At 39.2% G+C, this 26,697-nt stretch overlaps 1 protein-coding gene across 3 annotated transcripts in view; it reads right to left on the reverse strand.

Moving 5' to 3' along the window:
• The window catches only part of AKAP6 (A-kinase anchoring protein 6), a 467,551-nt gene that overhangs the window by 101,901 nt on the left and 338,953 nt on the right, over positions 1–26,697 (reverse strand). For all 3 annotated transcript variants that reach the window (XM_087422756.1, XM_014780419.2, XM_087422751.1), the window contains 2 exons: positions 20,018–20,166; positions 4,120–4,240 (listed from right to left, as the gene is read on the reverse strand). In XM_087422756.1, coding sequence (XP_087278882.1) covers positions 4,120–4,240; positions 20,018–20,166 — 270 coding nt within the window. The remainder of the gene's footprint in view (positions 1–4,119; positions 4,241–20,017; positions 20,167–26,697) is intronic.

Below are 26,697 nucleotides of genomic sequence, written 5' to 3' on the forward strand. Positions count from 1 at the left end.
CGGGGGACTCTCTCATCTGTGCTCTGTAGGTGGCAGAGAACGGGCAGTGCTTTGTGGTGAGGGAAGGACCCCGTGACAGGGCATACCCTCACAGCTCTCCAGAGTGGGCTGTGTCTGCAGAGGGCAGGACAGCAGCAGCAGCAGCAGCCTGGGCTCCAGCTCTCCGACCATGGAGATGCTTCCAGGTCACCCAGTCTATAAAATTTATCGGATGAGGGAGGAGGTGTCTTGAGCTTCCCTTTGCCACCTTTGATCTGTAGAAATGAAAAAGTGGAGTTTTTCCTTTGCAAGTGGGTTTTAAATATTTCTCCATTAATAGTTAATGCACACGCAGACCAGCAGAGTGACAGCTCCCTGTGATTATGAATTCTGGCTTCGTAACTCTAGTCCAAATAGAAGCTGAACTTTCAAAATCACGATGGTTACTTTTGACAAATTAAATTGTCCTACTTAGGAAGGTGGGAGGAATGAAGAGAAAGAAAGTGAGAGAGTGGGAGCAAATTCTCCTTGATTCTCAGATTCTCAGACTGAGGAAGAAAAAACGAGAAAGGATTACTTTTGTATTTTCTAGGCTGACAATACTGCTAATGTTTATTAGAAAATAGCTACAGAAGGTCCCCAATCAGAGGCTGGGCCAGACAGAGGGGAAGGAAAGACATTGGCAGTATGGCTCACTGTCTCAAAACAAAGAAGAAAGTATATTTAAGGGGATGGATAGATTTTAACAAGAATCAGATTGCTCTTAGGATTCTTCAGTTTAATTAGAAAGAAAATGGTCTTCAATTTCTAACAGTCTGAAAATAACAAGAAAAGGTTTAAACAGAAAATCCACTTTACACCCCATTGTAATATTAAGGTTCTAAATTATGTCAGGTTGTATCAATGTATTCTATGCCTGTTAAATCTAGTTCTTTTCCTTTATAAGTTCCTCAGGTATATTGCTGGTTTGGGGTAACCAGGATAGCACAACTGGTGCTCCCCTCAGGAGGTCTGCTTAACGAATAGTCTGGGCTATTTATCGGTAGTTCCATATCTAGGATTTGAGGCCAGATGATTTTGTAAAGAGACCAGAATATAAAATAAATAGATGACGTCAGGAAGGTAGTTTCTAATGTTGAAAATGCAAAAAAATCTTCACTTTCACTGACTACCATCTTACTCTATCTTATTTAACCCAAATGTGGACTTTGGGGGATCAACCTAGGACTGTGAAATGCATGAATTGGGGTCTGGGAATGACTATCTATGCCAAGAAAAGAGTTGAATGATGAAATATAGAGAGGCCCCCAAGGAGAGGAGAACACTGGTTTCGAATTCTATGATATCAAGAATGATGATTATGTCCTGGTCTACAGTTCCTGGGATTTTACCATCACTCAGCTGAAAGTCTCTCTTAAAAGTCTCACCTTCATTTTTTTCATTAATACCACAGATCATGAGCTTGATTCTCATCCTTAAGTTTTTCACTCAACAACTGATAGTTCAATATCAACTACGTAAGGTGCTTTGCTTAACAATGTATAGAATACAAGTGCAAGACATTTTTCTTGGTGTTATACAAGTATTTTAAGAAATGAAAATGATGTAGATAGGTTGAGACGGATTGGAAATTCTGTGAAATGGGTTGAGTGTCATGTTGAGTTGACACAATGACTGGGGAACATGAATAGTAAATGTCCTGTAGTGGAAGCGATAGTCCCACAAACTAACAAAAAATTGTTTTGTCCCAAATGTCAATGGTGCCCTTGGTGAGAAATGCTAATAAAGCACTGGTATCTTTCAGGGCCACCAAATTTAATGATTAAAGATGATTAAGGAAGTCTCAAATGGTATTGAAAGCCTAGGAAGGCCTAGGGGTCCTTCAGGGGTCTCTCTGACCAATAGGCTCCAAAGCAGTCTCCCCCAAGGCATCAGTTCAGTTGATTCCTGGAAAAGCAGATTAGAACAGAGAAATGGGACATTGAAAATGTTGACCTAACCTGAGAATCCCTGGGGATTCTTGGCAAAGACCTGAAATTAATTCTCCTCCATCAGTTTTTCTAATTCAGGAGCTACCCCAAGTTCTAAATGACACTTTAGTCAATATTCTCAGGATTGCTTTGGAAGTTTCCAAATCTCTGGAATAAATTGAGGGCTTATATACAGAGAGAGACTCTACAAACCTGTAGCATTTGCCCTTGGTTTCTAACTCAATCTTTAATTTTGTTTATAAGCTAAATGCAAAGTTAGTGCTTTTCTAACGAGCTCGGATACGTTGAGCACCTAAAAGGAGAAAGATGATGACAGGACATGAGTCACAAATGAAGAGCCCCAATATGAAATGTTTGGAAAATTATCATAATCCAGAAGTACCGAGTAGGCAGAATAATGGCCCTCAACATGCCAGAATGGGAATTCTCAAGCAGACACTTAAGGGAAACCACAAGAAAAAGAAGGCTGCACTTTTGTTCAATGATTTCCTATTAATTGTGATGTAAATTATATGGATGTGATTTTCACAAAGCATAGCATTGTGTCTGAAAAAATAGTGGTTTATGTGCAAAATACAAAATGCATCAAGAAGAAAAGAAATGTTATTTGGCATCATGAGTGCAATAAAATCTGAGATAACGGCCTATGATTAGGTAACTTTTGTATTATTTTTTCCTGTTTGGCTCAATTTTTAAGGCTTAAGTTTTAGAAATAAAACAAATATTTTTGTATCACTAAATTAACATAGATTTATAGGCTTTTTATATGGAATTCTTGATCCTGACATGAAATGTGATATCACCTAGCTTTGGTTACATTAGGTTGAGATTGTTCTCTAACAATATGTTATGCCAGAAGATATACTGGGTAGCTTTGTTGTTAATGTGGACAGCTATCCAGACAGGAAAGAGCTAATAGTCAACAAACTCAATTAATGTTGAACAAAATTCTCTAGGGAGTAAAATATCACCATTTGCTGAGTCTCTGGGGAGCTTATATCTACTCTTAACCAAGATAATTCTCAGGGGATCCTAATTAAAGTCAACCAGACCCTTGAAAAGTACCAGTGAACATCTTTCTTTAGAGGAGGTAAAAGTTAAAATAATAAATTAAGGAAAGGTAACTTAAAATGATAAAAATTGAAGAAGAAAGAAGACAACTTTTATTTGACCTTGAATGTACTTCTTATTCTATAAGAAATTTTAAAAAGCTAGAGGGTAGTTGTTTCTTGTCATTATACTGTTGCTGATTCTGTGGTTAGTTATTAATTTTATTTTTTATGATTCACAATCTGCTCTTTGAAATATGCCATATGCTCAAAGCAATTCAAGGATGACAACTGTCAGAATTACTCCAATAAAAATTGCCTAAATGAGGAAGATTTACTGCAGTCTGATATTTCAGTAGAAAGTCCCTCTACCCTCCCCAGCAGCTTTGTCAGACACTGTGAATTTCGCAACCATTTTTTCAGTCAAAATCACATGGCTGCTTTGGAAGAACTTCTAAGATTATTTTAGTAGAATTGGTAGAACACACTAGGCCAAGGGTGAATTAGCAGACATGGAAAACAAGATAGATAGTTATTAGATGGATTGCCTGCAATCAATATGTGAGTTCCAAGCCAGTTTTCTTAAATCACACGCAAATGTATTGACTTAATATGACAATGTCTGCTCTATGTATCACTAATAAACATTAAATTGGATGAGCCCTGGACCCTGCAAGCAGCAAACCAAAGCGAAGGCAAATGTTTTTTTCCTCTGGAAAGATCTGAGGGGTGGAGAGAATTCATGTGAGTGCTCCAAACAAAACACATTTTGTTAAATGTTACCAGTCCATTTATCCTTCATTTTGTTTCAGTCTATTTATTAACGCAGTTTCATTTATTGCTATTCATCTTGAAGATAAATCTTTGTCCTTCTATAGAATTACACCAAATAGAATGTGATAAAGGGAACTTTCTTGCAATTATGATGTCGGTGCAGCCTGTCAGCACACAAGGGATGGAAATGAGGTTGGGGACAGGGATGGGAATTCTAATAGACACCATGATACATACAATGAACACAAAGATATCCTGAGAGAGAGAGACTTGTCAGGCTAATCAGATCTTCCACAGCAAGGTAAGGCAAGAAGGGTAGCTCTAACCTTGTAAAGATGCTGCTGCTGCTCCTCTGACATCATCAGGTCGTGGCTGTCCATCACGAGGGACTCCATGTCAATCAGCCAATCCCAGAGCTCCTGATATTCGGAATCAAAGTCCAGAAGCCTGAAGATAAGGCACAAAATGTATTATGCATAAATACAGTGTAGTTGTTAAAATCTCATATTAGAATAATATATTCTTGAAAACCCATAATGTTCCTAGGTGATACATGCAAAAACCACTGTGTGGTTACACAGTGGGCAAAATAGGAACTCAAGCTTGTGACAGAGCCATTTCTTAGATTTGAAACCATAACATGTAATTCTGATGCTCATACCTGAGACATATCTTGGCTATTCCCATTTGCTAACCCTTTCTGAGTGTTTGCAGCACTTGAACAAAATGACTACTACGATGTCCTTCAAAAAGAGCACTGTCATATTTAACAGACTGAGAAATGGAGGGTCAGTGTCTGGTGAAGGTTACACAGTCCAGAATTTGGGGTAAGAATAGCACCCTCAAAATTTGAACCCCTTTCTCTTCAACTAGATTTTCCATAGATATTGCATTCCAATACATTCATGATTAAGAATATGAATTTAACGAATTTCTCTACAATGATCACAATACATTATCATATCCAAAATATTATTTTCACTGGGAAATGACTCAATCATTTATCTGTCCCTCTGCTGTCTATCTGCCTATCTCTGCAAACATACATCCTACATCTATTGTCATGGATGAGTAGCCAGCATTTCAGCTTAGCACTCACAGATAGGCTTGAGTGACTCTGGTAAGCCAGTGAGCACCAGGGGCAGATCCAGTATTAGACAGGTGTTCCCCACAGACATGTAGGAAACAAAGGTAAGGACAGGAAGTCAAAACAATGAATCTTTGAATAGCCAGCAATCATTAAAATTCAAAGGAGGATCACTATGGTTTTCAACAAAATAAATCATTAGAATAAGGAGCTTAAAAGGATTAATGTGATTCTCTATTGAAATCCTGGTGAATAAGTAAAGCCCAGATTCTTCTAAAACACTGTGATCAGAAAATGAAAGTACAGGATGAAACACTGTGACTTTGTCCTTCCCCCCAAAATCACCCCCCTAACAGAAAACCTAGAGTCTTGCCAAACTGTAACTGAAAAAAACCCTATCAGTACTAACGAAGCAGGAGCCTCAGGTATGAATCTGGAGTTATCAAGTGAGCATCTTATTACTACCCTGTTCCTGTCTCTATACATTAAATGACTGCTTTCCAAGAAAATGAACATCTACTTTTCATAACTTAAAATTTAATCTTAATAGATCTGTCAAAAAAAATTAAGGTGTGTCTGGTGACAGAGGACACTAGATCTAGAATTGTCTATTTTATTTTAATTACTTTACCATAATTATAAAGATTCTTGATTAGGACCATAAGAACCCAAGGGCAAGAATCGTCACTGGCTAAGATGCAGAATTGATTAATAAATGTTCAACTGAATGCCAACAATGGGTATAGTTGATGTAGCCAAAACCTTCCGTAAGGCTTTGGTGGCCTAGAGCAGTGCTTCTCAAACTTGAATGTGCCTGTGGCGGAGCCGAGGATCTGGCTGAAAGGCAGGTAATGATTCAGTAGTTCTAGGTTGGGGCCTGAGATTCTGCATCTCTAACAAGTGTTGACAACTGGCGATGCTGCTGCTCGTGGACCTCACTTTGAGTAGCAGGGACTTCCAGCATCCACGTGAAACCTGAAACAGTAGCCCATTTCCAAATACTAAAAAACAAAGAACCACTGTAACAGGGACAAATAAACCATCAGGCTTTCTTTATTAACTCTGTGAGTGACTAATAAGCATTTGCTCATGAGACAGGTACAATCATTTAGAAACACCTCCTGAATTATGGTCACGGTTTCTCTCTCTTTGTACCCTCCCACATTTTAACCATAAAGACAGGGGAAAGGTGGAATGCTACTCCCAAAATCATGAGAGTAAGATCCAAGGGAATGTTAAAAGCAACGTGGAAAGGAAGGGAAAATCTCCCTGCTTCCACCTCAGTGGATTTGGGGAGTAAGAAGGAAATAAAGGCAAGAGGAGCAGGTGCTCAGATGTGAGTCCTCCCCTCTTCTGGCCTAAAACCCAGAGGGCAGGCACGTGAGACAGGGTGAAGGGAAAGCCAAAAGCACAAGGAGGTCAGCTCCATTTCCCTCCAGGAAGTCTGAGAGGAGACCGCCTTCAACAATGTCCTTACTACACCTTGGAGATATGTTGGTGTAGTCAGAGGGGGGCTTTGGGCAGGCCTCCCTTTGCTACCCTGTTCTCTCATCCCCTGCTGAGGTTTCTGGGAGTTCAGCCGGTGAACTTGACAGAGATGTTGCCATGGCAACAGAAGCACAATGATCTCAAGGAGAGCTGGGGGGCCTCTGAAGCCAGACCTCAGAGAGTTGGCCAGGCCAGTGAGGGCTGAGATGAGGCTTAGTCAGCCTAACCTAAGTCAGAAAATACCTCCTAACCAAGCCAAGAGACAACAACACAGCCACAGCCCTTTTGGGGGGCAACCTCATAAAGTCCAGGGCAAGACTCATTTCAATGAACCCAGCCAGCCTGTACCCAGGGAGACGTTAAGCCAGGGCACGTCATTGCACCCCAGAATCACAAGGTCAAGTAAGCCCCCTATATGCTTTCAGATGCCATCTTGGACAAAAAAAAGAAGAGGAAAAGTAAATCTGAATAACAGCATTTATCCCAAGAGGTTGTTCCCTAAAAAGAATGTTAATTTATTAAGGGATGCTATAAGCTTTGTGTTTAAAAGCCTGAATTCTGATCTCAAAGCGGGGTTTTTTTGTTGCTTTACCAGGAAAGTATGTATTTAGGATGTCTCATAAAAATGAAACTTTGACCATAACCAAACAATTCAAGGGCAAGGGATGAATTTATCTTTGCATCCCTAATGCCCAGCATATTACCTGCTTAATGATGATGAATGATTGTAGATAATGAAATCAAAAATCTTTAGTAGGGCAAGAATGACTTCAGAAGAGCAGCATGTGACAGAGATAATAGCATCTCATCCCCAAAATGCCAATACCAACGCAACCAGTGCAACATGGACTTCTTCACTCATTCTGAAGGTGGGATTCCGCCTTCAGTATATGATAATGGTATATTTGCTTACTTAAAATGATTAAGTGCAGCAGATTCTCAATTAATGTGAGTTGTCTTCCCATTCCTTTCACATACTCCTCTTCTCTATAGTGAAAATTAAAGATTTATGAATAGATTTTAAATAAATGAAAATGATAAAATGTTCAGAACCATGAAATTTTTTCACTGGCTCTTTGCCATGCTTTTATATTCATTGAGTTGGTCCCTCTTATTATTCTCCTTACAAAGGGACTTAGAACAAAAGCCATTTCTTCTAGTTAAACACACCTCAGTGTCCATCTCAGACAGTCTACACTAGAAACCTGCAGGTGGCAAATGAACCCCACAGATACTCCCCCTTTCTTTGGTCTAGTCTAGTTCATCCTACCTGAGAATATTTAGGCTTGAGTTGATTAGATACAGCAAATGCTTTGGTTCCATATTTTGTTTCATTAGTGTAGAACCAGCACCAGTGTTTGCCAAATGACAAATTCTCATAATGTTCTAATACTGAAGACAAAAACATTTTTTTAAGCAATTGTGCCTGATTTCAGATTCTTGGCCGTGTATTAATTCACAGCTTAGAAAAGACCTGAGAGTTTTCCAAATTTAGTGAAACCAAATATTTAACTCTGTAGCAAATCAGAAATAAATTACTAGAACTTCTTTGTTGGCTCTTTTGAAAGCTTCTGAAATGACTGCAATTTAATGTGCTCATTATTTCTGGAAAATTCTGAGGTGAGGAAGTAGTTTACTTTCTTATGTATACATTACCTGCAAAGGTGTGCTAAGTGTTTTTCAAGTGATTTTATAAAAGACAGTGTCTTCCAGGAAAAGTGTCAACTACTATACAGGGAAACAGAGAAGATCATAGATGAGGGAATTTATCAAGAGTAGCATAGAACTGGTTAGCAGTTTTATATCGCTTTGAAGAATATGTTGATTCTATCAGATGAATGCAGACCCACATTCTTTTCTGGAATTCCTGGTGACAAATGCCTCTGTTTTTAGAAGGGAGAGAGAGGTGATTGAAATTGTGGTAAGTAGCTCAGAATCTTATAAGTGATATGAGTATGGCAACTACTCTTTTGGAGGGATTTTCTTCATAAAATTCTATTTGTCATTGTGCTTGTGTTTTTGAGTCAACTCATTCACTCAAATATGTAATCTCCTAGATGTTAAAGTCTCAAAGCATACCTTTTCAGTACTCTATGAATATGTTATATTCCCTATGAAAAGGTTACACAGCAAACTCACGTGTACTATGAAAGTGTTATAAAGCAAACATATCACCAAAACGGTATTCTTTTAGATACTTTTCCTTTAAATTGCCATGTACTTGATCTTAAATGGGTTCATAATAAAAGAGTTGGACATTCTGTTATAGGTATAATATTCTCATTTTAGGAGGTTTAAAAGATTAATCATGTTATGAGGAGAAAAAGTCTTCTAATCAAAGTCAGTTTTTGTTAGACAAATACAGAATTATGAATGTATTTATTTCATAGTCCAAGAATAATAGAGACAAAGACCAGGCTATGGAGAAATAAATGTGCAATTTTTTCTTTAGTGTTTATTCGTAAGTTTCGGTTAACTACTATGCGTAATTGCCAAAAGTATTTCCCAACGTCTTGTCCACCACTTTACTCTGCCTTTCTAAGGTTAAAAAGATTCCAGGGCCTTTCACCACAGAAATAAAATACTAACAAGCTTATTTAGTATAATTTTTCTGCAGATTGGATAGCAATATATTATTTGTAAGGCTGGCATAGTTTAAGAAACAATCCTTCCTCTAAACCCTGATGGGAGTTATGTTTGACTGGCTAAGTGCTTGAATACATAAATGCATTCAGCCTTTGGTATTTAAAGTGAGCATCATTAACTCAACATTTCAACTTAAACTTTGCTTAAAAGATAAAGTTTCACCCAAGTGAAATCAATGGGAGGTGTGTGTGAATATATGAGGTTTCAGCTTGGCCCACTAAGGAATTTTGATTAAAACAGACAGCCAGATGAAGAAATCATCAAAATAGAGCACTTGTTGCTTGAAGAAAAGATAACGTTCTGGCAATTTTTCTACCTAAGGCTGAGTAATATATATTTTGGAGCATTAAAGAATCCATCTTTTGTAGGCTTAATGGTTCATTTCACACCAACACATGCAAAAACACAAGACCAGTTCCTGAAATACCAGCTTGTCTATACTGGGACTTCTATTAAATGATCCAATTTTCCTAGCTTCTTTAGCATATTGATTCTTTCCCCAAATATTCACTAAGTGTTCACTGTTCACATTATTTGCTCGAGGAAGTTTGCCTCTGGTTTTCAAAAAAAAGACACTAAAGGGAGTGGTAAAAAAATCTTGTAAAAATACGGTTTAAGAATTTTACTGAAGTAAAATACTCGTAATGGATCAGAATTTCCCATCATCCTCTACTCCGTGTCACATGTAAGTGCAGAAGGGAGACACAACAGTGGTACCCAGCCCAATCATAATATCATTAAAGAATGAAATGTAGCTTTCCAGACATGGAATCTGATATGCACAGTTGCATGTAGAATCCCTTTCCACTCTAAAGATATTAAAGTGTGGACATTAATTTACTATTTTGAATGAAAATTCATGAGCGACTTCCTCATGAGAAAAGCAGCCTGCCTTTGCCATTAATAAATAAAAAGGAATATGGAGTTCTTTCCGGGAGTAATTTTCTCAGTTCTCACATATACCCACGTACATGTGAAAATGTCTAAGAAAAATAAAATCAACCCCACAAATTTGTTAATGATTGGCCCTACTTTCTCATGGACCCATGGACCATCTGTCCATAAACATTTGTTATTGAAATAAAAGCCATAAAGCAAAAAAATTCTAACCTCCAAGATTAGCCATAAAATTAGAAATATCAATGTAGATTTCTCAACATACTTAGAAGATTCTGTTAGGCTGTCAGGAAGTCAAAGCCATGTCTAAATTTCCAGATAATACACTATATTTCCAGCCAAGGAGCTGGAAAACATTCTGAAGAATTTAGAATCAGTAGTGATTCTAACACAAATGGGGGAACCGTACTTCAGAAGACAAAGCAAGAGATGGTGTTGTTTAAAAATTAACTTAAAATGGACTAAAGACTTAAATGTAAGAACTGAAACCATAAGACTCCTAGAAGAAAATATAGGCAGTACTCTCTTTGACATTGGTCTTAGCAATATCTTTTTGGATACGACTCCTCAGGCAAGGGAAACAAAAGTGAAAATAAACAAATGGGACTACATCAAATTAGAAAGCTTCCACACAGCAAAGAAAACCATCAGCAAAACGAAAAGACAACGTACCAATTGGGAGAAGATATTTGCAAGTCATATATCTGATAAGGGGTAATATCAAAAATATATAAAGAACTGATACAACTCAGCACCAAAAAAACAAACAACCGGATTCAAAAACGGGCAGAGACTCTGAACAGACATTTTTCCAAAGAAGACATACAGATGGCCAACAGGCACAGGAAAAGATACTCGTCGTCACTAATTATTAGGGAAATGCAAATCAAAACCACAATGAGATATCACCTCATGCCCGTTAGAATGGCTATTATTAAAAAGACAAGAAATAACAAACGTTCTAGAGCATGTGGAGAAAAGGAAACCTTTGTGCCCTGGTTGGAATGTAAACTGCAGCCACTACGGGAAACAGTATGGAAATAGTATGGAAACTACGGGAAACAGTATGGAAACAGTTCCACAAAATAATTAAGAATAGAACTACCAAATGATTCAGCTATCTTACTTCTGGGTATTTATCCCAAGACTACGAAAACACTAATTTGAAAAGATATATTCACCCTTCTGTTCATTGCAGCATTATCCACACTAGCCAAGACATGGAACCAGGTGCCCAACGATGGATGAATGGATAAAGCGTGGTATATACATATATATACAATGGAATACTCCTGAGCCATAAAAACGATGAAATCTTGCCATTTGTGACAATATGGATGGACCTTGAGGATATTATGCTAAATGAAGTAAGTCAGAGAATGGTATACACCATATTATTTCACTCATATGTGGAATATGAAAAACAAAACAAAACAAATGAACAAACAAAACAAAACAAAAAACTCATAGAAGCAGACAATGGATTGGTGGTTACCAGAGGGGAATGGTGACGGATAAAAACTAGACTTTTGGTGAAGAGAACGCTGTAGTATATAGAGATGTCAAATTATAATGTGGTACACATGAAACCTATACAATATTATAAACCAATGTTACCTCAATAAAAAAAAAAAAGAGACATATGTTGTTTAAAATTAAAAAAAAAAAAAGATAAACCTTCCTATGTCATTATCTGTGTGATAGAAGGGACTGGATCCAGACCTGCTACCAGCACACTGGGGTGGGTCAGGCAGCTCAGTCTTTTGTAAAAGGACTACTCCACCCTAGGCCTCACTGGTTTTCAAAGATTTAATAGGCAACAGGGAATGTTTACCCTCAGGGTTAGGGCAGGAGGTAAATAACCCGGAAATGACTCTCTGCCATCCAACCCCTAACAAAAGCCTGTCAGCAGAATTACTATGGAGAGCTCCCCCGGGTGGCTGGTCTACCTCCTCCATCAAGGCTGACCCTGCCCAGGGAGCGCTATGCTCAGCTCCACGGTTTGAGTCACTTGCAGAACTGCTCTGACTGAATTACGCTTTGACACCACTTCTGCAGCCTACCCCAAAAATTTGTCTTGGGAATTTGGTTTCTCTTGGAGGGATGTATCACAGATGCCTGTCTTCTCCTTAAAGAACCACAGGAGAAACTCCTCTCAGGTCTCCATGGTACAGAAGCTGTGTTTTCCCCGACATATGTTATTGCTAAGCTTAGGACACTATGAACGTTCAGATGGAGGAGATTTCTTTCTTTCCTTTGGGTGTGGAAAGCTTAGGGCCAAATCATAGTCCTTCTCGAAGACATGCAAAGAATACGCATTTGTTTGTTTTCTTATACATATTTTACTTTTGCCTAACTTACTTCAATCAAATATTGATTCTATTTTGTTGTAAACATTTTTGTAAGTTGACTCAAATCCTTTGTGAAGGAAATGGGAGAATGGATAAAGGGATAAATTTTAAAGAAAGGAGTTAAGCCGTGCACATTAAAATGAGGTAGATTAGATTTGTCTTGGGTGCCCTCTCATTGCCCCTGTTAGCACCTCTCTCCCTCTTCAGAGGGCCCCATCCACCCTCTAAAGCAGTACAGAAATTAAGATGGAAGGGAGATACATGTATACCTTTATTAGCTGACTTTACTGTTAACTTTGAGGTAACACTTCCTCAGAAAGTAGGCTCTACCTCTCCGGTGTGCCCTGTGTTGGCTCCGGGTGTGCATGGCCTTAGATCACTGAAGTGGAAGACTGTCTAGGTCTAAAATTAGTTTAACGTATTTGCACTTTAAAAGAGTATAATATGACCCCATTGAATACATTTCAACTGGTGAGATTTTTTTTTTTAGCCCAGAAAGACCCATTTTAATAATCACATAGTACCCAGAATATCAACTATCCAGAAGGTAACCAGCCACTTTTTGCTCCTTTTGACTGCATGCTGTGTTGTGATCTTACTATTTAATAACACAGAGTGCAAGGGAAGGAGCAAACAGGACCTGAAGGGAACACTGATCGGCTATTCATTAGATTGAGATAGGGCAAGAAAGTAGAAATGCGTGGTGGAAATAAGGCTTCTTTGGGTTGTCTAGTGATTTATCTGCAAGTATGTTTTCAACTTCGGCGCATATAAGAGAGAGTACTTCATTTTATGGCTGGTGTGTACCAAAAAGAAAACATTTTATGTAGCAATGCTCCAAAAACACCCATTGAGCAGAAATTCAAAATGGTCAGTGTGTGTGTGTGTGTGTGTGTGTGTGTGTGTGAGAGGGAGAGACAGAGAGACAGAGAGAGAGAGAGGACGAGTGAGCCTGAAAGATCATCTAACTGCACAGGGGTACTTTTGGCCTGTTGCTCAACAGAAGACCAGAAAGATCCCCCCCGCAGCAGTGCAGTCCAGGGTGATTATATCCCTTCTCAGGAGGTTAAAGTCATTCAGTGTATCTTATTACTTAATTAATTTAGAGAATCAAATTTGATCTTTAATCAAGCAATGTTTCAATAGTGACATTTGTTTTCAATTGTCAATATCATTTCTCTTTGGGAGTCTTTTGTATAAATTTGGGTGTGTGTGTTTTCACACCAATACAGAGATGCATCCTTTCCTAAAGGAAAACGACCTCATCTTTCCTGCCAAACTTTTAACCTTTTGTCTATTTAAAGTTCATCTAATTCAGCCTGGTGGGCTTGGGAATAACCTACATACACTATTTGTATTTGGGAGTAAAATTTAGGCTGAAACCTTGCATGATGAGGGGTGAATTACTCACATATTCTTAGATATGGGGCATAAAGCTTGACTACATCCCCATCTGTAGACACTGCCCAAATTCCCCCACAGCCAGACGAAGCCTGGCATAAGGCTGAGAGACTGAGGTATCTTCTAGAACGTCACCACAAGAGCAGAAGTCCCTAAGAACTCCCTTGGGATTCCCTCCTGATCCCAGGAAGCAGAGTCAAAAAACATCTCCATTCCCTTCTGCTTCAATAACATCAAATTATTCCTTACAGTAACCCTCAACACACACAGACACACCCCCTACATAGTTACTGTCTTGTGGCTGAAATCTTTACCCTCCCTCTACCCGATCTTTTCCTAATGGCAAATATCTACGTATCTTTTGGGACAGCTCAGATGTTCCCTTCTCTCATCAACTTCCCTGACCCCTTCTAGCCAGGCTGGATTAGGCAGGCCTCCTAGGTACCTCCGCAAAACTCGCTACCTTGAGTTTTGCCCGTTATTTCATAAGGATGTATCTGAGTGTCTGTATCTTTCTCCCCCACTAGACTGAGGACTGTGGAGATTGAGTCTTGTGTATTTCTTTCATTTCTAGCATCTCATACCACTCCCTGCAACATAGTAGTTTCTCAGTGCATATTTCATAAATGATTTTTCACATATCTATTACATTCCATATATTTTAGACATTTTCTTATGAAGTATTATAATTCTGTGCTGTAAAAAGTATGCAAAGTAGACTGGGATAACTATTCCCATTTTACAGACTGAGATATTGCCTCTTGAGGAGATTAAGTGTCCCAATCAAGGTCACACAGATAAAAAGTAGCAGAGGGCCAACTTGAATTCCAATCTTTAATTTTTAATCAAGTAGGCTCTCTCTCCTCCTTTAAGAATGCATGACTACCCCTAAAGATAAATATTATTTGTGTAGTCGGAAGCAATCTGAGCAGACCTAATGCACTCTCATATCTAGGATCAGGTGCTTTTACCTGCGGCTTTAAGACAGAAAATAATAGTCCACTGTAGTCGTCAATTCCTGTCAATCAAGATACCACCTGGAATTCTCAATGATGTAGTTTTAATTTTGGAAGACTTGTAGAATACAGCAGGAAAGATTCTAACTGAAATCTGTTCCTATTATCCATACTCTTTAAAATAAGCATTCTTAAATATAACATTACGTCCACCTGGGAGGGTGGCTAGACTATCAAGAGGTAAGCTCCTAACCCTCTCAGCATCTGCTACCCGATAGTCCCCACACTGTCCTTGTTGATAGTTGAAGAGCCCAAAACATTCCTGAGCTCCAGATTGGCTTCCTGGGCATTTCCAATTAGATGTTCTACAGACCATCAAAAGAACCATGTCCCAAGGACTCAGCTTCTCTCCCGGCTCCTGCTCCTCCCCTGCATTCCCCACCTCAGTGAATGAGATGTCCGTCTGCCAAAGTGCACAAGCCTGAAACATGGAGGCCCATTCTTAAACTCCCCTTCCTTAATGCCCCCCCATTTGGTGACCAGAGCCTGTCTCCAACTCCCTTCTTCCAGTCTCCATCGCTGCTGTCTTGGTTCAGGCCCTACCTATTCTCACTTGGATGACTGGAAGGGCCTCTTTACTGAGCACTGTCTAGTCTTGCCCATGCTAGTCTATCCTCCACATTGCTGCCAGAATATTGTTTCATAACCACCAATCTAGTCATGCTGGACATTCTTTACTGGTCTAGCTGCTTGTACACACTGCCTCCTCTGTAGAAATCACTATCCTTGTCACTTCGGACCCTGGGCGATCCTCCATGACGCTTCTCCTGGAAGGCTTTCCTGATTTACATACACCTGCCACCCTTTGTGTCCCGCTGCCTCTACATCCCCAGTGCCTAGTAGAGCCTGCACTTAATAGTTGCTCAATAAATATTAAATATTGAATGACACCAAAGTCATTTGAATCCAAATCCTCCTATTTTCTTTCTCCTCCTTGAGCCAGCAACTGGAACATCAGAGTGGCTCCTTTCTCCCCTTCATTCCCCTCATCTGATGGGTCACCGAGGTTTATCACGTCCTCTTTCTGGCTTTAGTCTCCAATCCAGTCTCCACATTCTCCATTAATCTCTAACCTAAAATCTCCAATGACTAAAGCAGTATTTCTCAAACTGCAGCATCAGCATCACCTGGAGGGCTTGTTAAACATACTGCTGGTCCCCACCCCCAGGCTTTCCAATGTAATAGGTCTGGAGTGGGGCCCATAATTGGCATTTCTAACAAATTCCCAGGAGATGCTGCTGCTGCTGGTCCAGAGACCACATTTCGAAAACCATTAGAGCAATGGTTCTCGACTGGAAGTGGGCAATAGAATATGATCATATCTTGGCCCAGTCTTACCCAGTAAATCAGAATTTTTAGTGGGGCAGGTGGACAGGCATTTTACAGCTTAAAACCTTCACAGGTGATCTTGATGCACTATCCTGGTTAAGAACCATGAAGTCAGTGATTAACTCCAGGATCTGGACTTCACTTCCTTCCCAAGCCTTATTTTTTACAACCACTCCAACTTTCTACTCTGCTCTCCAGTCATATGGAAAGGGAGGCAGTCTGAGGATTCCAGACCTTTGCTCCCCCTCTCTGAGCCCCAGATCAGTTTTAGTTATTCATTTATGCGTCCACTCATTCACTGAGCACCTAGCATGCTCCAAGACTCGGGGCAGAGAGTGGGGAACGTGACAGATGCTGCTCTGCCTCATGAAGCCCACCCCATTTGCTGTGAGCTCCCCTAGCACCCTCTGCTTCCCCTTCTTTCTCATTACACAGGCAAATACTGGCTTAATGTCACACTCTCTTGCTAGATTGTAAATTTCATGAAGGCAGGAACTGTGGTCTGGCTTTGCAGGTACTCAATAAATGTTTGTACAGATTAAATTGAAAAGCTCTTTCTCTGACCTAGCCTTCTTTCAAAATTCATCTCCAGAGTCCTTTCCTTCTGCCCTCTTTCCCCACCTGCTGCAACTCCACCACAGTCAGAATAGAGCTCTGCCTTCCATGAGCCCCACTCGCTCCCTCACGTAGATTTCTAACTCAGCCCTTGTGATCCTTTATTCCATGTTGTTTACAGATCTGGCACCTCTTACCGAACTGTGAGACTCTCAAGGGCAGGGGCCACGGCATTTTTGCTTTTTAATCTCTGCACTTCATACAGGAGGTACTTAATAATATTTGTCAAATTAATGAATAAAGTCAATTTTGTCTTCACTTATGCCTACTTTGCAAGGTTTTGCCCACATTTCTTGATAGCTTTAATGAAATCTCAAGACTCTTCCATTTCTTTATAGTAGGAAGATACCATAATTTAAATTTTATACAGTATGGAATATGCACAACATGGGATTTAGGGGAAAAAATGTTTATCAAGGGTCCAAATGAAATCCTTGGAGAGCAAGCCAAGAGTGACTTTATGGATTGTCCACTGCATTGTGATCCAGGGTTCTGAGTTGATTTCTTAGCTCCATCTTAAACCATCATCCCAGACAAGCCAGTCATCCAGCCCTTTTGCCTTCCAGTTCTATTATTTAGAAACTGAACAAAAGACATGGTTTGTAACCCACATTAAGTCTTGACAGCAAATAGGATGCTACTTAATGAATTGAATATCTTTGAAATTCAAAACAAAATCAGACAATCCCCTGACAAAAAGAGGTGTTGGAAAAAGAGATGGTTACACTTTACAAAATATACAAAATGTAAGTGCTCTTGACAAACTCTCCTCAGAGCATCGTACCATGCACATAGTAGGCCTTCAATGAATATTTATTGGAGGAAAGAAACAAAACAATCTGTAAGTGCTTTCATTTAAATCAGCAGCTGTCGAAAAGCACCAACCTGCTCCTGTTGAGAATCACCAGTGACTCAAACATTGCACATCCCTCCAGGAAGCTGTGGTTTCCCCCCTGGGGATGCCAGAGCCACTTAAGCCAGGGCCAAAAGTCTCCCACTGGTGAACACACTGTTACTAGAGCTCACACAGCCTCCATACATTAGGGGAAATCTTCCCACTTTACATATTCACAACTGCTAAACACACACTTCATCATTGTATTTAAGCCGTGTTATATCACCTTGATACACATCTTTTCGTCAAGCCAGAGAGGGTATAAATTCATTTCTAAATGATATTTTGCTTATGTAAAATTCTTAGAAATATAAGATCACCATTCTATCTAGCAGCTGAGTCTTCCCTGGAGTAGTCACACATTTTTTCAACTACATACTCTTCTTAGCATGCATGTAGGCATGGGGAGAAAATAAAAATATATGAATTGTATCACCAACTTAATTTTCTCTTTAGTGATGGGATATCTGCATATGGAATGAAGACCCTAGAAAGCCCACACTATTCCCACAATTGCTTACTGGAAACAATGCTCGTTCAATGTAACAAAAGGAACAGTTAATGAAGTTTGTGTGTCATCAGAGCAGATAATTTTACAAGGCTGTGTTCTTAAGGCTTCAGAATTAATGATTTGACTGTGGGAGCAAAGAGTCTTGGGGGCAGGACACCCCAGATAACCTCACCCACATGCATTTCTCAAACAATGCTTTTCTGTATGTAAACAGAAAATAGAAAGGAGTATATGGCTTTTGTCCTTAGTATTAAATAGCTGCCTTTTCTTCAGCACACTCTTAAATTTCTGCACAATGCACAGCCTTCAGCACCCCAAGGAGCATAAACAAAAGATATCAGGCAAGTTCACCTACTCCCACTTCACAGAACAATGCTTGTTGTTAACTAAGCAATTCCCAGGGCAGATTTATGATTTGTGGAGCCCAGAGTAAGTACCCAGGTTGAGTCCTTGGAATCTGAGGTCAGAAGCACGTGGTGCCTGCTCAATCCGCAGGGCTCTTAGAAAACATGAAAATGTGACCTAAAGTTTGTGCTTTCGTGTACTCCAGAGACTATTTAGGCATTTAGAGAAATTAAAGCACATTAAGGCCTCAAAACAGCTTATTGTTCGTGCTCCAAGATTTAACCTTTTCTTTCTTATTTGCTGTTATGCTGTTGCTCTTGTGAATAGATGTCTACTGAATCGTATAAGACGAATCAAATATACACATAACATGTCTATGTATAAAAACAATCCTGATAGAGCAACAAATTTTATAGATGGATAAATTTGAAATTTTGAAAAGTCCTTTCTCATTTCCTAAACAGAATTATGACTCTGATCCTTTTCCTGTAGTCTTAGACCCTAGGTTATACCACAAGACAGAATTTGTAATCTGTGTACTTAATTTATCCCAAAAATTTGTATGAGAATTTTAAATCCAGTCAGAATTACAAGCACTTAAAAGATAAATGCAGACAAGTGCATGAAAAGACTTATTTCCTCTTGCCTTCTCAGGGAATATTTTGGCTAGAGTTACACCCCATAAGTTTATATGATGCTATTAACATGTAACAGAACTTGGGGGAACCGTTTCTCCTCCTTGTTGTCTAACTCAAGTATAAAAGTGAGATAGGTTACTGTTTCCACTTTTATGAGTATAATTATTATTAAGTCATTAAAACTATGAAATAATTAAATTTCATTACTATTCTTTTACTCTTTAATAATTGCCTACTAAATATTAGAATTGAGTCAGAAAAGACTAATATATATTTATACATATATATACAATGTTTTTAATAAATAAATACTGTACACACACATACACACACAATGTTTGCATAACTTTAAAGTCATTTGCAAATATCTGAAAGCACAACTTAACTATTCAATAGGACGGTTAGTATAGTATAAATACAGCCATATGTCTCAGGCTGACTGAAATTGTGATGGATCACTGAAGTCACTGGGTCCTTTCACACACCACAGACAATCAAATGTTAGTCTATTATTCCAATTGACTTTATGTGCAGCTAACCGGTTAGTCTATGGTCTCTAAACAATTATTAAATATCTATATTTTTCAGGAAAATTATGTTCTACCAAGTTTCCAATGAGGTTCTGGTATTTAAAATTTTCTTAGATAGACTTTAAAATAAATGGTGAAATTTAAAAACGGGGAAATACACTGAAAAAAAATTTATAAAGAAGAAAGACCAATACTATGGGTACAATGTAGTCACAAAAACACATGTAAAAATCACAAGGCTGTTTTGAAAAAAATAGTAATCAAGTTAGGAAGTTCTGCGTTAGATGACAGAGGTGGATAAAATGCACAGTCTTCAATTCTGGCACGAATGGAAAAGAACATAAATGTCTAGTCTATTGAGATTCTCCTTGTCTGTTAGCTAGGGAGGAAACGCCTGCCTAACACCTACCAGTGGAATATCATTGAAAAAGTAGAGATTAGTGAGAATAAAACAACAAAAACAATAGTTCCCTACCCATTGCCTCCCACTGACTGAACTTTCGACATATCAGCAAACTCCTCCTTTCTCTTGCTGCTGCTGGTGTACTGCTCGCTGTACAGCTTGAGGGACATCTGCTCAACAGCATCTCTTTGTGCTTCCAGGTAGCATAGTTGAACCTCAGCCTGGAGAGAGAAACAAAGAGGAATTGCTGTTTTAATCCAGAAGGAATGCATTTCAAGTGAGGTGTAACAACTCAAAGAATGAGAATTGTTCACATCCTTATACTGCTCCTTTTCGGGTTGGATTTAATGGGATCAGCTGGGCATATTACAGAATTATATTTTAGATCTGAATCTTATAAGTTCCTCCTTAAAATATGACCTGAATAAATGAACTCTCAGAAGACTCAGTAAATATCACAAAATATCCCTGAGATCATAATGCTGTATGATGAGACTTTACATAAAAATAACTGTGAAATTCCTTAATAATATTCTTTCTCATATTGCCACATTGTAACATTTATTTTTTAAAGATCCCCCTCCAACCCACACATTTGCATGGACACATATTTGAACGTTTCTCTTTCTCTTCCCTGAGGAGAATAAAAAAGCCTAGTACTAATTCTAATACCCCTTCAAAAGTGACAACAGACTTCCTTTATTACATTTTTTCGGTTCTCTGTATTATTGTCTTAATAATTTTAACAGAGAGAGAATAGTGATTTTGGTTACATGCAGGTTTGAGTTGTCAAATCTTTCATAGTTACTTGGGGCTCACTGTAGTGAAGAAGAGGTAGTAAGTTCACCACGCTGTTTTCTATCAAACCAAGGCCGAAAGAATGCTGAATAACATTTGGCATGGAAATGTATTGAATAGATGCTTTATTTATTTCAGCTGTTGTGATCCCTGTGGCTTTAGGTTTCCCTAGAACGCCAGATGAGACCGGAATGAAGTCTTCTCGGTGGTATGCTTGCCCACGGTAAAAGGGAGGAGGCGATGCTGAGTTCACATGCACAGTGGACCAAAGGAACTCTTATTTTCTTTTGGTGCGCTTCACTAAATCCAAGCATGTCTATTAACATTTCTGATAAGCCTTAAAATTGCTGCTTCTGTATAACTTAATTACATATTCTCCTAAGAAAAACAGTTCTGGGTCAGCTGTTGGGTAGTTGCCAGAACTCTGCAACACATAAGAAAAGTCAAGTCGAGATATGAGCTGCTCTTCATGTCCAGCGACAACCAAGGCCTTCTGCCTGGTCTCTGGTTTTATAGACTCGACCATGGGAAAAAAGAGTCAGAGTTCTAAAGTGGCAGCTATTTAAAAGGGCAAATCAGGCCTCTGTAAAGGAAACGAGTAGCTTACGAAATGTGAGATCTCAAACCATTCTAGAGTTCCTGTGTTGTTGCTTTATACAAGCAGCTTTATTATGAACACTCTGGATTGCTGAGGAAGAACTTTTAAACCAATGCTAAAATTATTATATTAATATAACCGGAGTTTCAGAAATCAGTTAAAAACTGCAATCTATGTGTTGGTTCATGTCACCTTTTCTTGCTCAAACTAATTGGCTTGAATAAGAACAGACTCAACTGGATTAAGAATTATGTCAAGCAATTAAATGAAGGATAATGTTACATGGAGTGTATTCAGTTTAGGGGGAAGGGGTATGGCTGGTGAGAAGGCACAAAGGAAATGCTAGATATAGTGTTATTTAGCATCTTTATTAATGATGTGAAAGAAGAGGTATAAAGCATGTTAATGGCATTATAGAAGAGTCTGAACCAAAAGGTTTGCAGACATCACAGAACTTGGAGAAATAATGTCTACTGACCTAAGAATATTTTTTAATGGGAGGAGGTATAAAATTGAATGTAGGGAGTCAATGATTAGAAAAAACAACAGAATATATCTTTCAAAAGAGCATATAATATTTTTATGTGATTAAATATGAGAAAACTGAGAGATATTGAACAATAGTCAAAGAACTTAAAAACACCAGTCCTCCCAAATGCTACCCACGCACCGCTCCCCTCCCTAAAGCTATAGAGATAATGGGGAGGTCATCCCCCACCAAGTATTCTATTGGAAACCGCATTAGAATAATGCATCTGCACCATTAGGTGATCCCTAGAGGTTCCCATTAGTTTCAACCATCCTAAAGTAACAAGCTGGACCACTGCTTGTTCTGGGTAATGATCTCACAAATGTGTGCCACTGGTCACAAAAAGGATCATAAAGAGGAAGGTAGACTTAATGAAGACTCATTACTACTATGGAAAAATAATTGTAGTTCATCCTTTTGAGATCCTAGGCCATTTCTGCGTACACAAGGAAACACCTCACATGTGATACAGATACCCAGAAAGGAGTTCAGAGAACAAGGCTGAGAGCAACTCGAAAGATAATTAGTCACCTTACGAAAATGATTGAAATGTTGTAATCTAAGACTGTTATTGCACAATATCTCATCGGCATTTGACATAGGAAACCTCACCGCACTAACAAGGAGACGAATTAGATGGCCCAGGTCTTCCCTATCCACCTCTATCTCTGCTTTCACTGATTCATTTCTAAGTATGATGATAGAAAAAGAACCCAAGTAGCTCCGTCTGCTAAGGTTGAATGGCTTTGCCAGTCTAAATCTCTCTACAGACTGTCTTAACTTTTTCTCATACTACATCTTAGTCCAAAGATAAATTTTTAGGAAGACTTGAAGAAAATGCAATCTTTAAAAAAATAGTAACACTGAATCTCCGATTAAAATAATTTTATTTATTAGCACCTATGATAATAGTGCATACTTTTAAAAGTGACTATATTTTACAAATGGAAATTATCCTGATTAAATAATATTACTGATGTGTAATCAATGAGATTTTGCAACTTACTCATTAAGGCAAAAAAAAGGAGCAAGAGGGAATAGACTCAATGACAGATCCACCTCTTACTTGCTGGTCACTAAGAGGCCCCTGGTGCCATCACTGGGAGTAGGAGTATAAAAAGAAGAACACAGGTAGATGGAACAAATGAACTGGATTTGGGTCTTTTCATTTGAGTACTGGTGGGAAATCCATAATGAAAAGTTCAGCAAGCAAGAGGAAATGTTAAGACTGAAGTATAAACCTAAAGGCAACGGTTGACATTAGGAGATGAAATGAGAATGCCATGGGAGAGAGTGTATGATGAGAAGAGAAAAAGGATCAGTTCTCACTTACTCTACTCTGGGCCTGCATTACCTCTTGGCTGACCTAATGTCATGGATTCTCAATCATTCTCCCTCCCTCCTTCTCCACCATCCCCAAATCCGTTTATAGATGGTTCATTGATTGATCGTTTTGGATCACAGCTGAGATGACTGGCTGTTGTTTCAGGGCTTAATTCTCGACCTCTGTTCTCTATTTACACTCTCTTCCATGGCTTTCAATGCCATCTATATAGTAATGGCTTCCAATCCTCTCATCTGAGCTTTACGTTTGTATATCCAACATAGCATCTCACCTTACTACTTGGATTTACTTTAGGCATAATTGTTCAAAACAGAACTCTCCATTCTCATCCTTACCATGTCCCCCAAAACTTTCTGTACTTAGGCCTTTCCTTTTAAATAAATGGCACCATCTGTTGCCCGGCTCAGAAACCTAGAGGTCATCCTTGACTCCTCCTCTTCTCCATTTCCCACAGCAAGTTACTCCCTAAATTTTGTTGATTCCTCTTCCAAAATGTCTCCGCAGTGTGTCTCCCCAGTCTGCATTGTTGCAGCCTGGTCCAAGCCTTCATCCTCTCTCCCGTACGGTACAGCAATTATCTTCTAACATATATCCCCCGTCGCCCATTTCTGCCCTTCCAATCTTCCCTTACAGTGGCCAGAATGGTCTTTATAAAACATGAGTTTCATACTGCATTCAGATGTAAAAGACAAACTTCTCCTGTGGCCAATGAGATTTGGTTCCTGCCTACCTCAGACCTCATTTTCTACTTATCTCCCTCTTGATCACCATGCCCTTGTCATCCTTGCCTTCTTTCAGTTCTTTAAACAGCTCTTTCCTGTCTCAGGACCTTTGCACATATTGTTCCTTTTCTTATGAACATTCTCTTGCTAATGTCTTTTCACACTTCAGCTTTCAGCTGACTCACTTCTCGGAGAGGCCTTCCCTGACCACCCTATCAAAAGTAGATCCATTCTATTTTTCTCTATTTAAAAACAGTGTTAATTTCCTTCACAGCACATATCACAATTTAAAATTCTTGTATTTGCTAGCTTGCACTTTTTCTGTCTCCGTCTCCAGACTCCAAGCTCCGTAAAGGATCTGTGTCTCCCTGTCTCCTTTGCCATTTTGTGTTCCCAGCACCTTGGCAGTATCTGGGACATGTTAGAAGCTCAGTAAATAATTGTTGAATGAATGAATTATGCATTCATACATCCATCCATTTATTGCTCTTATGTTCACTGAGCCTTTATCATGTACCAGGAACTGCACCAGGGACTGTGGGTACAAAGAAGAACAAAACACAGTCCCTTCTCCCAAGGGATTGCAGGGTAGTGGAGGAAAGAGCTATGCCAACGGATGACTACAAGTGTGCCAAGTGAAATGATTGTAGAGGAGGATGTGAAATAAAACAAGTAATTGTCTGAAGGTGAGGAACAGGCAGTAAAAGCTTGACAGAGGTGGCATTTGAGCCAGATCTGGGAGTATGGGCATGACCTTGTCAGGTGAAGCAGATGGATATATTTATAGGCAGAGTAACTCATTTGTTCAGAGGCCCAGAGTTGTGAAAGGAAGTGGCATGTTCAGAGAATGATGTCTAGAGCTTTGGGGCATTTGGACAAAGAGACTAAAGCAGAAGGGGATAGACTATGGAGGATGTCAGCTTAGGGAATTTGGATGCTATCAAATGATGTGACATCAGAAGATGTCATTATTTCTGTGATGGCCTTAATCTTCCTCCATCTACCTTTTTCTGTCATGGCAAGATAGTCATCTGATGGATTAGTTCAAATATGCTCATAAAGCTCCTACCTCCTGGTGTACTTTAAGAACATTGCACTGAGAAGGGAATCAACAGTTTCCAGCAGACCAGAAACCCAGCATCCCAAACAGTGGAAATGCCTAAGAGATTCTAGTAACTTGTGCCTCTAGTAAACCTTAACATAACGTTATAGACTGAATTGTGTAACCCCAATTCATATGTTGAAGCCCTAACCCTCAATGTGACTATATTTGGAGATAGGGTCTTTAAGGAGGAAATTAAGGTTAAATGAAGTCACAAGGGTGGGGTCCTAATCCAATAGGACTGGTGTCCTTACAAGAAGATGATGAGTGGGCGCACAGAGAAAAGGCCACATGAGGACACAGCAAGAAGGTCATCTGCAAGCCAACGAGAGAGGCCTCAACAGAAACCAAACCTGCCAACAACCCCATCTGGGATTTCCAGCCTCCAGAACTGTGAGAAATAAATTTATGTGGTTTAAGCCACCCAGTCTGTGGCATGTCGTTATTGCTGCCCTAACAGACGGGTACACATGATAAAGTCAGGAACACCGCCTTCTCATCTGAGGTTTAACACAATTGCTCTTCTGCTTATCATTAGTAGCATGATCCCCCCTTTATTTTGTATGCACCTAGAGCCTAAATCACTAGAGATACTCCTCTTCAAATTTACACTTCAAATTAATAATTTAATCAGGACACGAGACACAATCTTCTAAAATATCTTATTTGAATTTGGCTTGGTATGTAGTGATCCAAATTCAGTGATCTACTTCAGGCCTGAAAAATTACTCAACGATCTACTTCCCTCTGGTATTGTGTTTAATAACAAAATAGCTAGCCCATGATAAATTTTAGGGGGTAAATTTCAGTCATTCTAACGATCTTTAAGGATTAAACACATAATCACTTTTATAATCACATAGAGACATATGCCTTATCCTTGCCTTAAAAAGCACTGGTTTAGTTAAGAAATATCAATTATTTCATTATCACTGCATGGCCCAGCATCCTTTATTGGGTTAAGTATCATGAGAATGTTAAAATTGATTTTATTCTCTCTTAACTCATGCCTTTGTAGGTCTGCCTGCTCACTCACACTGCACTTCATAGCTTCCAACCACATCTACCCACCTACTTGCCTCTGGGTCTATGTCCTCCTCCTTCCCTCCTGATTCTGTCCATATCTCTGTTTAAGACCAAGCCCCTTCACTTGGGTACCAGACTCCCTCTTATCTCCACAAAGATTATCATACCTACAGCAAACTGCCCCTCTCTCCTGCATCAAGTTTTTCCTCTCTACTGTATTATGCTCATTAGCACATTAGCCAAAAAAAAAAAAAAACGCTGTTGTTTTTCCCATAATGAGAAACAAAAAAAATCCCTAGACACCAATTGACACCAATCTATCCTCTGGCTAAAGCTCCATTTCTCTGTTCTCCATTATGGAAAAATCCCTTTCACATGTGTCATCTATATTCACTATGTCCAGTCCCTCTCCTATTTTCTCTTGTACACACTCGCATCAGGCTTTTGTCCACATTCCCCATGCCAGTGGTTTGTCCTCAGGCTTCAACCTATCCCTGCCTGCTCCCACAGGGCTGGCAGGCATGCTCTGGGGGCATTTGGTCTTGTTTGCATGACAGCTCAGTCCCTAACCTCCCTCAGGTCTTTGCTGAAATGTCACCTTCTTATTCGGGTCTTCCCTGATCTCCTACCTA

The sequence above is a fragment of the Ceratotherium simum genome, chromosome 3 (assembly GCF_057802395.1).
Source record: "Ceratotherium simum simum isolate JZ-2026a chromosome 3, ASM5780239v1, whole genome shotgun sequence".
In the NCBI taxonomy this organism is placed as follows: Eukaryota; Metazoa; Chordata; class Mammalia; order Perissodactyla; family Rhinocerotidae; genus Ceratotherium; species Ceratotherium simum.